This window comes from Squalius cephalus (assembly GCF_949319135.1).
Source record: "Squalius cephalus genome assembly, chromosome: 7".
NCBI classification, from domain to species: domain Eukaryota; kingdom Metazoa; phylum Chordata; class Actinopteri; order Cypriniformes; family Leuciscidae; genus Squalius; species Squalius cephalus.
The window spans coordinates 37,709,612-37,728,191 of NC_137128.1; the positions used below are offsets into that span (position 1 = coordinate 37,709,612).

Here is an 18,580-nt window from a genome sequence, read left to right on the forward strand (position 1 = left end):
ATACTAGATGAGGCTGTGTGAGAGAGAATGGTAGATGAGGCTGTGAAAGTCAATGGTAGATGAGGCTGTGCGAGGAAGGGTTGTTAAATGAGGCTGTGAGAGAGTGAATGTCAGATTGTTATAGTGAGTTGGACCGTTAATCATATCAATGATGAATTTACAGTGAAGTGCACTTTTGATTGTGACGCACTTTCTTGACCACAGAATGGCAGCTCTTATAGAGAGCTGAGGAAAAATAATGGGGTAAATTAACTTCAAGTGCCCACTTAAACTGTGTTTTTCATAAGCATGTGTGTTTACCTGTGAGAAGTCAGTTTAAACAGATCTGGTTTCATCCCTTCTTACTCCCAACTCCCTTTCTGGTCATTTAAAGTGATAAAACAGTCAAGTTATTACTATGCTGTGATTTTTATCCATGGTTGGGGCGTATTGATTATTTTGACCCGATTCTGGTGCTTTGAGCTCACAGCTGTTAGATAAAAATGCCAGGAGGAAGTAGAGCAGTGTTGACAGTGGTGATGATCTTTTAAGGGGATAAAAAAGAATGAATCCATCCAAAAAAGGAAAATTCTGTAATTTTACTCACACTCAAGATATTTTAAGAAATGCCTCAAATGTTGTTTGGTTTCCACTGTCCTTCAGAATTATTTTCTTTTGTGTTCCGCAGAAGAAAGTAAGTCATACAGGTTTGGAATGATATGGTGCATTTTTATAATACTTTATATTGTGCATTTTATATGATATGGTGCATTTTATAATATTTTAATGAATTTGTAATCAATTTGAAGCATTTATCAGGAATACACATAAATATACAGTGCATAACACAATAGTTCTAGTGTAAAAGCTGTTTGCCCTTGAGTTTGGGGGGGAGGGGTGGTTTCAAAAATAGATCACATTTTTTTTGTTAATGTTTCTGTCTAATGTCTCCCACACAAGCAAAGAAACTAGCTATTTGTGCAGACAAGGACATTACGAATGTTGCATTTTCATAAATGTATTGGATTTTCTGGCTTTGTGTCATTCTGTTGTAATTCGTTTATGGTGATTAATCGAATTGAAAGTACTGAATGAGTACTATTATTATTGAGTGTTATGCTTTGTAGGTTTGCAGAGTAACTTCAACAGGTCACGTGAACCTTTATACTCAAACACGACTGCTAAATAAGCTCCTCTGTGTGTCCACATCATGTGTAGAATGAATGTGTGTAATCCAGTGAGTCTCTCAATCTGATCTGAGAGTTATGCCACTGTTTTAAATGGCTCCAGCTGTTGGCAGTGAAAGAAGTAATCCTATGATGAGGTCAGAGGGACATCCTGTCTGGCTCAACTGTATCTATGTGTGCACATGAAAAAAAGAAATATGTCAGGACATAACAAATGTGTTTAAGTCAATGCAGCTGACAATGGAAATGTAATTTCACACAGGTACTGTTACTGCCGTGTCAGCACATACACACACACTCACACTGGCTTTCTTTGTTCATCTGGGCATTGTAATGCATTTAGATGTTGCAAGGTTATTCTTTTAGACTTTCCGGAAACATTACAGCAGTTCTTCATTGATTCTCTTATTGGATTAAATGGCTCCATGGTGTTGATGTATTTGTGTGTTTTTGATGAGTTTGTATTGATTGGTGTATGTATTAGATCAGGTCTAAGTGTTTCAATGCCAAGAGTAAGAGTTCAGTGGTGGTTTTGGAATGAGTGTTTGACCTATATGTATTTTTCTGTATGTGTCAGTGGCGCCGCTCAGCCGCTGCTGAATCTGCACTGACACGCCAAATGTGTGAAATTATAATTCTGTTGTGAGGTTGCACAGTCTGAAATGTGACAAAACCCCGGGTGCCGCGAAATAATGATAACCATTGCTGGGCTCAATAACAACAATACATTGTGACTAGTGCAGTCTGAATCATGAACAGATTACTCACCAGGTCTTTTTTTTCTTTTTTTTTTAAATGCACAAAAAGACTCGGCATTACCGTCGGTTTGAATCATTCTAATGATTCCTTCTCAGAAACTAATTGAATCCATCAGAGTGAACACTGAATTAATAACATGCATGGATCTGCACGTTTAGGCCAAAACACGGAAACGAGTTAGGATTTTAGCACTTCCGGTTCCATCGTCCCAAAGTAAATGACTGAGGTCTGTGGTTAACACAAACTCAAGATACTTTCACGTTTTATTCTACGACATAAAATACATCAGTATTACAAATTTAGGTCATACCTGCACTACTCCATTAGACACTTAAAATACCACCACTCAGCTGAACATGCCTAGTTTGAAGAAGCTAAAAAGGGAAAGCGGCTAAAGCTAGCCAGAGCTCGGAGCCAGCCACAAGTCAGCAGTCTCTCCTGTCTTTCCTTGGTATGAGCAGTGAAAAGACCAAAGCAATTATGAGGAAAATTATTGAATTTATGGCCATGGAAGACCACCCTTTCTCCATAGTTGAGGACAGAGGCTTCAGAAATCTGATAAATTGTCTCAGCCCAAAATACACAATACCGAGTAGGCGGTACTTGTTCGACATAGCATTACCTGAGTTTTTTAATCTCGTGTCATGTTACACACGCAGCTTGTTACAAGCCGATCCCGAAGCAGGAATCAGTTTTACAACTGACTGATATTTGGACTTCTAATGTTAAGCAACTCATTTTCAGTTAATTGTTATTTCTACATCTTTCCAGTCCTAGAGCACTTTATTTGACTGAATGAGAGTTGTTTAAGTGAGATAAGATCCTGTAATTTAGTGCAGTGTGGGTAAATGTTTATTCATTTCTTTTATTATGAAAATAAAAGTTTGCATTGAAGAAAAGAAGATTTTTGTTTGTGTATGCTGTCAAATATAGTTCTTAAAATCGGTACAAAAATCGGTATTGGCTGGTCACACAAATTGGAAATAGGAATCGGCCATATATATGTGTGTGTGTGTGTATATGTGTATGTATATATGTGTATATACATATATGTATGTGTGTGTGTGTGTGTATGTATATGTATATATATATATGTATGTGTGTATATATATATATATATATATATATATATATATATACATATATATATATATATATATATATATATATATATATATATATATATATATATATATATATATATATATATATATATATATATACATATATACATATATACATATATACATATATATATATATATATATATATATATATATATATATTTATATATATATGTAAATATATATGTACTTGAGACATGCATATTTGCTGAGTAGTCTGCGACTGCGTTCTCAAATTATCTTCAGTCATTTCCTATGACAGAATTTATACTGCATGTGTGTGTTTTAAAACTGGACATCTGCTCATGTGTAAAAATCCCCAGTTGCTGTCTTCTATATCGTAAACACTCAACATGTGATCATGGAATTTTAATAAGAGGAAATCTGTCTGGTTCCTTCTCACAAGCACACACATTCACGTCTGTACTATGCGTATATTGTCCGTGTCTGGTGATTTCTCCTGCGGGTTTTCCTGATCTGATCTTGTGGACCATAGGAGCCCAGAGAGTCTTTTGCCTATTGAGGTATCTGGACCATCTGTGCACCGTGTGTGACACCTTGACCTTTGTTCTCATAAAGTTAGTGGAGCGTAACTAGGTGACCTTTTAGACAGGGTCGCAGTTCCAACACCTGTCATCCCCGAGAGTGTAGGATCAAAGGGATTATGATGTAATGTTGTAATGTCTCATCATGTGACCTCTTCCTCCTGCTCAAACAGGCTGACGCCGAGCAACCACGACCGAATTCAGCGCTTACGCCAGGAGTTCCAGCAGATCAGGCAAGAAGAGGTAGAGCCAGATGATCACCAGCGCTCCTACAGCTTGGAGCAGACCTGGGTGAGTGTGTGAGCTGTGTGTGTGCACCCATGATCACTGGACGTACGCCCATGGTCTCTGGGAACTCCCAAGAAGGATAAGACAGTCTGAGGACTGGGGCGGTTACGTGCATGACCTCCAGGCCTGGGATAACGCTAACTGCTAACCTGAGACCACTGCATGCAGGAGCATGTCACTTTTGACACTGACATTATCCGCTAACAATGCTAACATCACATGTGTTCATCCATCTGGACTGTTCACCCATCCATTCATCTGTTCAACCATATCACCGCAGCCATGGCTTCGGCAGATCATGAATTAAGGCAAGAACTGTGATTGGCTGAGTATGTGTGTGTTTGTGGCATGAAAGAGTGAATGTGTGTCTGAGAGTAAAAATCTACGTTTTTAGACTGAAATTGTTTAGTATTTAAGCTATTGAATTTAAATCCAGATCATTAGAATCTGGACTGAGTGTGAACTCAATATGATGATCTGGATTGAGGTAAATTTAAAACCCTTATGCCTTTAAGCTTGTGCTGAAGGTCCTAATAAAGGGATTGTTCACCTCAAAAATGAAAGTTCTGTCGTTCCAAACCTGTTTGACTGATTTTCTTTTTATGAATACAAAATTGTCCATACAATGAAGGTCAGTTGTTGTGGACCCCATTGACTTTCATTTGTATGGGCAAAACAGTTCAATACATTCCTAAAATGTATTTTTTTTGTGTTCCACAGATGAAATAAAGACATCCAGGTTTCGAAACAACAAGAGTAAATGATGACAGAATTTTCTTTTTTGGGTGAACTGTTCCTTTAAGTCAGGAATGAGTTGCACTTAAAAATGATCTTTCTTAAAAAGGGGTCTTGTCCATTTCAGAAACTCTTCTGTGTGGAATATTTTTAACATTATTCATTTGTAATCATCTTTCCAGGGAGAGAGTTTCAATGAACTGTTACACACGGTATTGTGTGTATTTTCCTTAATGTAAATTTGTCTTTTAAAATTTTTCATCTTCTCAACTTTTTCAAACACCTTTAATGTATGGAATTATTTTTGTTGTTTCGCTTTGTAATGGTAGTGATTATGTAACTGTATTAAATAACGTCTTCAATGTCTTTTACCTTCCCCCTTTTACGTCCCCAAATTTTTCCCAGTTTCCAGACGTCCAAAACCCCCATGATAATTCTAAGGCCTTTTTTATTTTTACTATGCCTAAAAACCCTTTTTTTTTTTTTTGTAAAACAAAAGGCGACAGAATAAAGATGGGTGGTTTTCTTTAACGAGTCAGTTTTGTTTCTCTAGCCAAATCAAATCCAATTCAGGTGTGTTTCAAACATGTCCATCATTTCTTCTTGGAGTTTTTCTCTTCAAGAGATGACAGGTGAGAATAAACAGAAAAATTTCCACTTTTGACCACTAACCATTTTTCGTGAGTGTTTGTGAGTCAACATTAACATCATTGGCTGTTATAAATCAGATAGCGTTACTGCATTCGTATCAGACCTTTAATGCCGTAATCTGTTTAGCAAACAAATGGTACGTTCCTGTGACGCTGATGTTGTTTTAGGCAGTGAAGTGTGTGTGTGTGTGTTAATGAACTGGGCTAAATGACCCGGCTCCACACATCCTTCATCCTTCAACACCTCTGTCTCCACGGCAACATGGCTGGCAAGCTGTGTCAATCAATCCCAGCATGCTGTTCTCCTTCATTAGAGTTAATGGAATTCTCCGTGTGGATCGGCTCTTGATTGAGCATGCCTGGGACGGCATTCATCTGTTTGACCGAGCGTGACGAGAGCAGGGAACTCAATGTAAATGTTGCCATAAAAGAAATGGATTCTTATGGGTCATGAGCAATTTACCGCAGTTACACTGTTCTGAGTGTGGAACAAAGCCGTCAGTGTGTGTGTGAGAGAGAGAGGCGGTGTTAAATGAGTCTTTTATTGTTTATAATTACACCCTTATGTTCCGTGCCGACCAAGTGTGAGTGTGTGTGTGTGTGTGTGATTTCTTAATGAATTACATTACAGAAGTGCTTAATTATGTTATCACCACAAATCCACCCCTCACCATAAAATGAGCTAATATTCACTCAATGTTCATCTAGCATTCACCTAACATCCAGCTAACATTTATCTAACATTCACCTAACATTCACCTAACGTCTGCTGTGACCCCTCATTCCAGTGCATAATGTATTTAGACGTATAGCTCAACTGGTAGAGCATGTCTCTAGCAATGCCAGGGTCATGGGTTTGATTGCCAAGGATCGCATAAACCGCTGTAAGTCACTGGATCTCAGAGGAATAAAACTAGCACCACTGGAAATGAAAAATGTATGAGGGTTTAGAAAAAAAAAGCCTGTTTATATAATAAATATAAATATATACTTCAGTTTTTGTTTCGCATTGATTTTGGGAATTAACGTCGAGCAGAATATAGAGATAAATAGATCTGGAATAATTGCACATATTTTTAATGATGTGGTCATTTGAATAATGGATAATAATTTTATAATAACTATTGAGGACTGTAATGTAGCTGTAATTTTGTTATGAAGAGTAATAACCAACTCCATGAATATTTTATAGGTTATAATCTACTCTAATGGTTTCATTAACCGCAGTAATACGCTAAAGGTCATAGGACTGGTAATAATGTTGCATTCAAACACATTTCTGCACTTATGTCACAGACCTCTACACAAAAAAACATCAGTGAAACCTGGTAAGTGCTTAGCTTAAGTGTGTGTTTGTTTGTCTGTATGCTCCTTCCATAACTCCATAAAGTCGTTCTCTACTGAGCTTTTACCTGTTTGTGTTTAATGAACATGGTAATAACTCTTGTTTCTGTTACAGTCGAACTGCAGCTCGCACTCGCAGGCTTCATCTGGCCGTCACTCGGTGTCTGTGGAGGTGCAGTTACAGAGGCAGGAAGCCCGAGATGCTTTCACACATGCTCAGAGACAGTACAGCTCTCTGCCACGGTACGCGTTTGTGTGGAATCTATACCAATGGTGCTTTTTTGTTATTTAGAACAAAATTAAGCACTTAAACAACCATGTGAAATCAAAATTAGGAGTTTTGTGGCTTGTAGTCCATGTCTATTTGCTGTAAGAAAGGGTCAGTAAGATTTTTTTTAAATCTTAATTTTTTTTAAAAATGTTTTTTTTTTAATACTTTTATTCTGTAAGGGTGCATTAAATTGAAAAAAGTGACAGTAAAAACATTTATAATGTTACAAAAGATTTCTGTTTCAAATAAATTGTTTTTTTTTTTCATGAAAGAATCCTAAAAAAAAATGTATCATGCTTTCCAAAAAAAATTCATGCAGCACAGATATGTTCCTTGTGCAGCAAATCATCTCATTAGAATGATTTTTGAAGGATCGTGTGACACTGAAGACTGGAGTAATGATGCTGAAAATTCAGCTTTGACACCACAGGAATAAAATATTTTTTAAATATAGGTATATTGAAAACAGATCTTTTAAATTGTAATAATATTTCACAATATTGCTGTTTTTACTGTATTTTTGACCAAATAAATGCAGCCTTGAGCAAAAATACTGATCTACTACTGAATGGTAGTTTATATGCTAATGTACACCAAAAAGTTACAAAATTCAGTTTTAGCAACTTTATATTCTCTCTCTATAAGAAAAATAGCCAAAATGTAGATTTTTTTTTTTTCAAATAAAATGTAAAAAGTAAAAAAAATATTGTTGTTGAAAAATTCATCCAATAAATTCCTCCTCGTGATTACGAAGGAATTGACTGGATTTTATTCATTTTGACAGTGTCTTCATTGTGCTCGTCTATAATACAAGCTTTTACTGGACTGTGATGAAAACTAAAGGATATTGGCAAAAAAAAAAAAAAAAAAGGAAGCAGTTCTTTGATATGTCCCGCCCCCTGTTTCCAGTTTCAATATGAACAAACTATGAATGTCTTTAAACACATATACACTAAGCTTTTCACCTTTTCCCATTTCTCCGCATGTGTAGCCACCCTCGTAAGACGCCCACCCCGGCGTCAGAGAGCGAATGGGCGAGGACGTGTCCAGCCGGAGACAGTTTCCAGGCAGCGAAGGACAGCGGGCGTTACTCCAGCTACCAGGGACATCGTTCCGTCCCGCGCACCGTTCCTCGTCACGGCTGCAGGAATGGCCTCTCCGTTCCCCCGGGAGCCGGCGGTACCTCGGTGGGTGGAGTGTATAATGCACGTGTCCTTCTGGAGGCCCAGGAGCTCCTGCGACAGGAGCAGAGACGCAGGGAACAGGAAATCAAAGGAAGATGCCCATCAATGCGGCTGGACTACGAATCACAGGATTCTAAAGGGCCCCACAGACAGGACGTCCCACCGTCCCCTTCACAGGTTGTCCGACTCAGCCGCATACACACACCTGAGAAAACGCACCCGTTTTTGTCATGAGAAGAAAGGAAAAACCTGTTTTCAAAGAGGCAATCGCTAACAAAGGCTCTCTTACAAACATTTATTTGTGTGCCACTTGTACACAGACTCCCCGAGTGCCTTTTCTTTATGAGGTCACAGTGGTCCTGCCCAGATTGACATTGGCTCATTGGTGCGTCCAGAGGCAAGAAGTTTCTTGGTTCGCTGTGAAGACCTTCATGCTCTGACAATCAGCCTGACACAGACCTGTTCCTCTCTAGAACCATGTAGAACTTGCAGTTTGCACAGGTTTTAATGAAGTTTTGTGAAGTAGAGCTTTTTTAGGATTTATCAGATTCATTCTTACACATCAGGTAAAAGTTGTCAGTTAAACTTGTATTTGATGTAGTCAGGGGAGTCGCTAGTTTTGGGGAAAAAAGGGACTGAGTTACTGGGGGCCCAGAAAACCTAGCGATACCACTGGATGTAGTCACATGTTTGAAGAACTCGACAAATCTAGGTACAAAATACACAGTCAGAGACTCCTGGGAATCCAGTGAAAAGAGAAAATCCCAAAAATGCAAAGGAAAAGAAGAGAGAAAGGAAATGGGGTCACAGATAGCAGGTCATTAATTGATGCTCCTCATTAAATTTTCAGAGCTCTTTCACACACAGACAGAGAACCCACGACCCACTGCTGTCTGCCAGGTGTGTGTGTGTGTGAGTTCCTGTCTCCCAGATGACACACACTGAATTTTTCATCACACACACCAGCTGCCCCTGTATTGACAGGCCACAGCGCTCTGTGAAAGTTCAGACAAAAAGATTGTCTTCCCTTCTCCCTTAAACATGTATAAATGCGCACACACACACACACACACACACACACACACAAGGCTGTTTGAAATGGCATGCTACCATTTCTGTAGTATATATACTATTCACTGTATGTATGTGTGTATACTGGGTTGCCGAGCACTGTGTGGGTGTGTGTGTGTGCCTGCATGTGTGCGTAAAAAAACCTAGCGATGTGATTATACACATGGAATGTAATAAAAGCATGTATAGCTTGTGTAGACACACACAGAGTATATATGTACAGTACATATACATATATACATGAAATGAAAAAACAAATGTGTATAGCTTCAATATAGGCTATTGTGTGTACAGTTTTACACACACACACACATTACGTATGTATGTATGTATATATATATATATGCATATGTAAGTGTATATGTATAACTGTACGCATATGGCTTATAATGCTATGTCATATGGCCCCCAGTGTCATCTCATTTGTTTAGACTACCAAAACTTGAGACTTTCTTACACATAATTGGATATAAAATAATTGTATATATACAATACACATACAAAATGAGTATTACATTTAATAATGCACTTTTTCACATATAAGCAGTATTCAGTGCATACTGCACAGCATGCAGTACATTAGTATTCCATTTCAAAAACAGCCACACACTCCTCTGGAGCACATGATAGATTGATGGATTTTATTGATCATTTAAATAGAAAGTCCTTACCCACTCGTGTCTTACAGCCTGTGCCAGAAGCGTCACTTAAGCCCCGCCCCTTGCATTTCAGCTCCGCCCCCGACAGCTGCCGATATAGTGAATCTGCATGAGAGTGATGCGTTTGAGTTCTCAGACTAGAACTTTGAGTCTCTGATAGTTCTGGGCTTTGAGTCAAGAGCTCCCGTTGAGCTGAGACTCTCTCAGACTGGAGTGTAAGAGGCTAGGTCAGCGCTGTGTGTGTACGTGCGCGGGGGCAGTGCCATATGAGCCAGCCCATGCTCGCTTGACACATAACAGTGGGACACATGGTGTGCAACACACTCTACTGCCCAGGCACAGATGGTTGGGTGCGTTTGGTGTGTCTGTGTGTGTGTGTGTATGAGGATATCAAGATGATAACATGAAAAGAGCCTCAGTACGACACGACTAAACAATCAAGACACTTTGTTTTCTTCTTTGTTCCTCCGTATCCAGTATGGAAATTTGCTCCTGATCTTGCCCTGCTCATCCTGTTTTGTACATTCAACCCTTTTTAACCTTTTCAAATGAACAAAACCTCTTTTGCACCTTTTTAAATGTCAAATTTCCAGATTGTAACAATTTTAATGAAGAAGCGTTAAATAACTGGCGCCTTTTGATTCTTTTATTTATGTGTGTGTGTATCCTAGGATAGCAACCATCTCCATAAGTGTTCTAAAGGTCAGAGGTCATGAGCGGGCAGAGATACGGGGTCTCCAATGGACTAATGTATGATTTTCTGGATATTTTGTGTTAGTTTGTTTACAGGACTCTGTACAGGGTTTTTTGCTTTTTGTGTCTGTTATTTTGTGTTGTTTATACGCTGTTGAGAAATTGGTGATGTTTAGAAACACAGCAGCTGTTTAACTTTGGACTGTACAAAACTCTTGTAAAATAAAGGAAGGGGATGCTCTTCTGTTTGCTGTACACTCTGTGTGTGTGTGTGTGTGTCTGTGAGGGAGAGATCCATAGAAATGTATACGTAGATGCCACATTCAACCACTCTAGACACGTCGGCATGCCCGCCATCTTGCAAAAGGTCAGCGTGTCGTCACTCACAATAAGACTCAATGATGCCACAACATTGTGCAGCTGCTGGTTATGAAACCGCAAAGATTTGAATTCACGGGTGAGAATGTGTTTTTATATGTATTAACTCAATATTACTACTTTTCAATGTTTTTACGTTTACTTCTGTAACTTTTTAATGTCATGTCAGCTGACTCCTTAGTCTTGCTGTTTTGTTTTAGTTTAGCAAAATCATCTGCCGAGTTTTCGTTTGTGCTGGAGTTGTTTTGACGCCTGCTGTCCTGATCATGACATTTTGCTGATCTTGTTTCCACCTTCCAGCCTTTTTTTCTAGAATTTTCATTTGCTTTGCATAATTAGTCATTCTGTCATTGATGGAGACAAGGTCACCAGGGTCAGAGGTCAGTCAAAATAGAAAGGCTGTCAAGCTTTCACTTCCTTTCCTCCAGATATGCCACACATACTCCTGCTTACTTCTAAAAATGGTTACATTAAAATAAGAAATGAGAAACCTGCTCTTATTCAGAAGAAATACTGCAGCAAAATTATTTTCATCACATTTGGTTGCATTAATGACTGAAAAATGGTCTGATGGGGTTTTCTGGGTGAAATTAGGTTTTAAGACAATTTTCGACAGCAAGATAATACAAAGACAATTAATATACATACATTCAAAAGTTTGGGGTCGGTAAGAATACAAAAATAGAATAAAAAATACAGTGAAATATTATTACAATTTAAAATAACTAAATTCTAATTTAATAATTTTTTTATTTCTGTGATGGCAAAGCTGAATTTTCAGCATCATTAATCTTATTCTTATGATCCTTCAGAAATCATTATAAAATGCTGATTTGAAGTTTAAAAAATTTTTTTTTTTATTATTATCAGTGTTGAAAACAGTTGTGCTGCTTAATATTTTTGTGGAAACCTTGGCTGCGTCCAAATTTGCCAACTTCCATACTATATTATAGTATGTGAAAAACCCGTATGTGAGCTGAGATTTCTAAATTCATAGTATTCATAAGACAGTAGGAGAAAAGTATACCGGATGACCTACTATTTCTATCGAGATTCTGAAGTGCGCATTTGAAGGAAACTTTAACAACATGGCGGATGTAGTATGTCCGAATTTCATTCAGAGTACCCACTTTGATACTATATTGAACATACTTTTTTTAATGGTTGCAAAGTATGTTTCAAACCAAATGTAGTAACTACTATTCAATTTGAGATTTCGGATGCAGCACATGATTCTTTGATAAATAGAAAGTTAAAAAGAACAGCGTTTATTTGAAATAAAAATCTTTGGTCTTTTGGTTAATGCATCCGTGCTGAGTAAAAATATGAATTCCTTTAAAAATCTCTCTGACCTCAAACTTTTGAATGTATTGTACATCACCTTACCTTTTAGCCTGAAACACTGATTAGTGGAATAGGAATCATTTAATTCCATACGATTCTTATTGCTATTAAAACGACTGGTACATTATTTTAATATTTAAAAATGTGCATGTTCACCAGGATAAAAATGGAAAGAAAAAGATGGAGAGAGAGAAAGAAAGGCAGAGAGTGTTGGGCCGGAGCAGATGGAGCAGCCCTTCCTCCAGATGTTTTTGAAGGTGTCACTCTCACCTGGAACCTAGCAACAGATGTGCTAATTACACACACGGACACACACACACTTTTTTTCTCACATACATTTTTTTTCTTCTTGTGCTTTCTCTCTCACACAAACAACTAGATAAAAAGAACAGTGAATATTTCTCACGCACCCAAAAGCATTCCTGACTTTAATTTTTTTCCAATTCTTTTAAGTATTTATGTGTGTGTGTGTGTGTGTTTCAGCATAGTAGATGTGTTTGCTTGAGTTTGAGGTTTATAATTCGTAAATGAAAAAGATCTTATTCTGGCCATGGGGCAGAGCGTACACACACACACACACTGCAGGAGAGTTTGACAGACTCATCTGTGAGACAAAGTGGTGTGCAGGAGAGCAAATTCAGGAGAAGCCGAGGCAAGTGTTCTGCCACACTACCTGAATGGGTTCACGTTTAGCAGAGACTCGTTGTTTCTGCTTTACTGGATCAGTGGCTTGGTCAACTGTTAGTTCAGATAGAGCAGAAACATTATGTGGTCTTTAATGAACAATTAAAGCTAGGGTAGGTAATCCTGTTCAGAAACACTTTTTTTTATACTGGGTGAAATGGTCCTTCCATCCTGAGAGTAGTCAATACATTATGTGTTCAGAAAAAGGAATGAAAACAATCAGACCTCTGTAGCAGCTGCAGGACAGTAAAAACTCTGACCAATCACTGCCACTCGGTCCGAGTGTAAAGAACCAATCAGATGCCTTCAGAGGCAGGAGGAGTGTCTTAGCAGTGTCAATCAAGTTCGCGTACGCGCTGATCGCCCCTCTCTTGCACAGCGCGTACCGTCATTCAAAATCAAGATTGCCGGTGTGCCGAGCAGCTGTGCTAATGGCGGACAAACAACCAAAACTACCAATTTCTCGAGTGGAACCTGCTCATACAACAAACACAGGTAAACGGGAAAAGACCGATGACGATAAACAAGCCCGTCGGAGCCCATTGACTCAGTGTTAAAACTCTAGCCGCATAACATACAGATAAAATGTCACACACTGTGCAAAGCAACAATTGAAACCTGCTAATTCACTGGCTTGTCATGTTGCTAAAATAATGTACTAGCAAACCTTATTTAGCATTACATATCGCTAGAATAATTATTTACATAGCCTACTGCAACGTTAGTTACCGTTATATTATCTTACTGGCTATTTATAACTCATAGAAAGAGTGCAACGTTATAAAGTTACATTACATGTGATTCTGACATGATGCTACATGCACTGCGCTCCTTCCTCTCTGCTTGTCTCAGGTAAATAATGCGTTTTCGGTCGGAGTCGCGCGTTCATGTGTTTTGGGGGCGTGGCTTTGAAAGGACCCCAGAAGGGAGAGGGTGGACTGAATGGAAATAATGAGCTGTCTTTAAAACAGTCGTTAGAGGTCTACATACACTCGATTTTTATACTTTCTTTTTCAGAATACTTACATTTTAATTATGTATTGATATATACATAAAGTTTAAACAAATTTGAAAAATACGTTTTTTAGACCATTCTTACCTACCCCAGCTTTAATGTAGTTAAAGACTGTCAGCAGCCTGTAATTAATATCTAGAAAGAATAACAGTTTCTATTGAGTTTTAGTGCGGTTGAGTTTTAAGCACTAAGCAATATAATTAAACAATCAATAATTAACCCATTTAATCCTAAGCAGGGTTGATATTATTTATATATGGTATATGCTATTTTATATTTATATTTTTCAGTTTTATTTTTAGTATTTTTGTCATGTGTTTTTGTCGTCTTTTTTAAAATGTCTATACAGCTTAATTTATTTTGTATTTTAGTTTAAGTAATTTTACCCCCGGTTTCACAGACAAGGCTTAAGCCTATCTCAGACTAAAATGCATGTTTGAGCTGTTTTAACAAAAGCAGCTTGCACTGATATATCTTAAATTATGTCAGTGTCATTGTTTTGCATGTCTCGAGATGCTCACCAGTAATGTTTTTTTCTAAGGCATGTTTATAAAAGCTACTTAAATGTCCTAATTGAACTAAGGCCCAATCCTGGCTTAAGTCCTGTCTGTGAAACGGGCCTACGTACTATAACTTATTTCATTTGGTTGCCAAGTTTAAATGTTTTTTTTGTTTTTTTTTATCTAATATTTACATTCTTTTTATTTCAGCTTATTTAAATTACCGAAAACTTTTTAGTTAACAATAACAACACTGATCCCAAATTAATCAAATTAGGGCTTCTTATCAAATAAATAAAATATGAAATTGTTTTGAGTTGAAATTATTTTATGTCAGAAGAAAGACCACTGAGGGATATATCATATGAGAGACATGGATCTAGCCAGTCATTATATAAAAATATCTGAAAGCTGAAATTGTCCAATCAGAATCAAGTGCTCCAGTGAGCAGTGTAATAAAATGATGTATGAAGCTGGAAAATAGAGATTTGTATATTACTCCTTGGATAGACCAATGAAATAAGCCTTCATGGTTTTTCTGAAAAAGTTTTTAAGATGTTAGTGAAAGTATGTGGATTATTTTAGGTCACAGTTGTAACCGGTGGGAAATAACAGAGAGAAAGAAGCTAAATTTGCTCAGTTGCTCAATAAGACCCAAAAGAAAATTGCAAACAATAAAGTAACATGATTGTAATATTTTTTACCAGCAGACTTTTTTTTCTTTTTTATAATGGATTGAATCAATATTAAAAAATGTAGCTCTTCATTTTTCCACTGGTCACATAATTCTTTTTTTACTTTAAGACATTTTCAAGAGGGGCAAACTGGAATTAACAAGTTTTAATAAAAATCATCATAAAATCAACAAGGTCACCCTTACGAAAATTAACCATGGTCTTAAGTGTAGTTACTGTTAATTTGTAGTTGCCATGGTTTAGTTGAAATAACCATGATTTTTTGGTTTTATTTGTAGTAGTATAGGAACGTGTAATGGTTCATTTTCATAAGGGCAGTCAGACTTTTATTTGATATAGTCATTTTAGACCCTTCACATTTTAAACTCTAATGAACAGAATGTGTATTATGCTGTTAAAAACGCGAGACTCAGGTCAGTGGAAGTGGAAATCAAGGTCTAGAAACGCGTTTTTTTTAAAAGTTGAACTTCTTTTAACTTGAGCGTCTGTTAAAGACATCAGTCTAGCATGAGTTTAGATTGAAAAACAATTGGAAACGCTTTCTGTTTGAACGTCCCCAAACTGGGGTTCATTTATAACTTGAGTTTGAAACTAGAAAAAGATTAATTCAGCATTCAACTCTTGTCATTTTCTCCAGAGATCTCACACAGAAAAAGGAGATACTGAGGGGTGAGTGATCTGTCATGTGAGGGTCAAAAAGGATAAAGAAGCTAAGAATTGTATAGTTAGAGGACAATGCAGTGGGGGAAAAAGAGAGTGATGGAGAGAAAGAGTGACCTACATTCTCAAAATCACCATTCATTACCGTTTATTCACATTTCCTCCTAGTGTTTTCCATACACACCACAGATTTAATGAAGATGCATCTTGTTTTCAGCTCCTGATTGGACACATTGTAGCTTCATTCATCCTGTCAGAGCAGCGCGGTCTTCCTGTTTATCTCTGCCCTTCATTTATCACGCCATCCAGTCAGTGAATGAATAGTCCTGCTATTGTGGGCCGCAGAGAGAGAGATTTCAGAGGTTAATGAACACGTCCACAACGAGTCGGAGACAATCAGCCCACCACGGTACGCCTCGCTCTCTCGCTCCACACTGAAATAGTCTCTCTGTCGGCATGGTATTGTCTAAGACTCTCAGTGGCCATTCACTCCACTTGAAGAGATTGACTCTCACAGCTGTAACGCAGCCAATAGCTTCAGTCCTCAGCCAGCGGTTGTCAATGAAAAGTGCTCTTATTAGATTTCCAATTTCAGCTTTGCTCAGAAAACCATTTATGACATGGGGGAAGGGGGCGGACACATGGAAGTGCATATAAAAAGAACAAATCTCTAATTTCCAGCTTCATAATACATCATTTTATTACACTGCTCACTGGAGCACTTGATTCTGATTGGACAATTTCAGCTTTCAGATATTTTATATAATGGCTGGCTAGATCCATGTCTCTCGAATCCCTCAATGGTCTTTCCTCTGACATAAAATAATTTTAACTCGAAGCAATATTTCATATCTTATTTATTTGATAAGTAGCCCTTATTTGATTACGCAGGATAATGTACAGTCGGCGGAAAATAAATGCGTATCTATAAAATTGCAATCAGCACCTGTAAAATGTTTTTAAGAGCGTTATTTCAATGGTTTTCCACCATCAAACGGCGACTCAACAGAGCCAAATGTTATTGTACAAAGGTTAACAAAACAAATAAGCCTTAAAATCAAACTAAGAAATGCATTTATAATAATACGCTGTAAAAAAAAAAAAAAAGATCAATAGGTTATGACACCATGTTTTTACATTGCTTTAACTCATCAAAATAAGTTATTGTTTTAAGTTATACAGTCATGGCCAAAAGTGTTGGCACCCCTGAAATTCCGGCCCATTTTTGGAGTTTTGTGTGAAATTATGTCACACAAATTATGTTGTTTTTTTTTTTTGTGTTGTTCCAATACACACAAAGGAAATAAACGTGTATAGCAAAACATGTGTAATTTCAATACTTTTCTGTGAGAAATACTTCATTTTCTGGAAAAATTTTAGGGGTGCCAACACTTTTGGCCATGACTGTACAAGATTTAACTCATTTTTAAATGACGATTAATTTAAATTGAAATGACTTAAACATCCAAGTTGATTGTACTTAAATTAAGGGGTTCAGAAAAGATGTAGGCCTACAACTCATTTTTGGGCCACCATCTCTTTCACCGGCAGGAATTTGTCCTCATTTGCGATGTCTTCAGGCAAAAGTTATAGTCATATGATGCAGGAAGTGCTTTAGGATCATGACACAGTTTCTGTTGGGTTAAAGTGCTGTTTTCGTCTGATCAGGGATCAGTTTTACTGTACATAGAGTGATGGAAAGCGAGTCCAGGATTGGAGCAGAGAGAATATTCCCCCCCGGGGTAAATGTATGATCAGTAAATGACGATGGATTTTTCTTTTGCTATGCTAAAAGCACAGGACACTGATAATAGGTCTGTTTGTGCTAAGTGCCGACTGCTATGTTTTACACAGACGACCCGCCACCGCTCACGCATGGACAACTGTGTCACCAGTTACACATGACAGCTTTGTGTGTCACTCACAGTCTGGAGGAGAAACCTGCCAGCTGGCCAGATCGTGACACAGATATTCTTCATACACTGACAAGACAACAAAATGTGTGTCTTTTGTTTTGTGTGTTTACAGAAGTCTACTTCACTGTTTCAGTCTGTGAAAGTTTTGAATATTTGTCTAAAACTGTCTCTTACACAGTAACCCACAATTATAGCTGTAATGCAGGTGGGAAGTTGACGTGTCCTGCAGTGTGACGTGCTTTGTTCCATTCAAAACTATTTTCAACAGCATTTTCAATTTTTTTTTATATAATTAATACTCATGCAGATTTTAGGGCCATTTTAATTGAAAAACTTTTAAAAAACACATTTTTTTTCACACTGCAGGACCATTTAGATGAAGTAGTGAAGGTTAAAAGGTGTTTAAAAAATGATGGGGAAAAACACCATCACAAAAGTTTCGAGTCAGTAAGATTTTTTTTATTATAAAAATTAATACTTTTATTCAGCAAGGAGTAAAGGCATTTATAATGTTACAAAAGATTACTATTTAAAATAAATAATATTCTCTTGAACTTTCAAAGTATCATGAAAAAAAGTATCACAGTTTCCACAAAAATATTAAGCAGCACAACTTTTTTCAACATTGATAATAACAAGAAATGTTTCTTGAGCACAAAATCAGCATATTTTCTGAAGGATCATGTGACACTTTTATCACACTTTTATCTTACATTTTATAATACTAAAATAAAAAATGTTTGATCAAATAAAGTGTTGATGAGTATATGAGACTCAAAAACATAAAAAAATATATTACCAACCCCAAACTTTTAAACGGTATTTTATATTAATTAAAATTGTATATATTTTTATATTCATATAAAACTTAATATCAAAACATATTAATCAAGATTTTA

At 37.1% G+C, this 18,580-nt stretch overlaps 1 protein-coding gene across 2 annotated transcripts in view; it reads left to right on the forward strand.

Annotated features, from left to right (window-relative positions):
* pard3ab (par-3 family cell polarity regulator alpha, b) overlaps positions 1–10,746 on the forward strand; it is an 82,943-nt gene extending 72,197 nt beyond the window's left edge. For both annotated transcript variants that reach the window (XM_079875296.1, XM_079875297.1), the window contains 3 exons: positions 3,768–3,885; positions 6,727–6,854; positions 7,874–10,746. In XM_079875296.1, coding sequence (XP_079731422.1) covers positions 3,768–3,885; positions 6,727–6,854; positions 7,874–8,300 — 673 coding nt within the window. In that variant the 3' untranslated portion in view covers positions 8,301–10,746. The remainder of the gene's footprint in view (positions 1–3,767; positions 3,886–6,726; positions 6,855–7,873) is intronic.
* Positions 10,747–18,580: the final 7,834 nt, after the last annotated feature.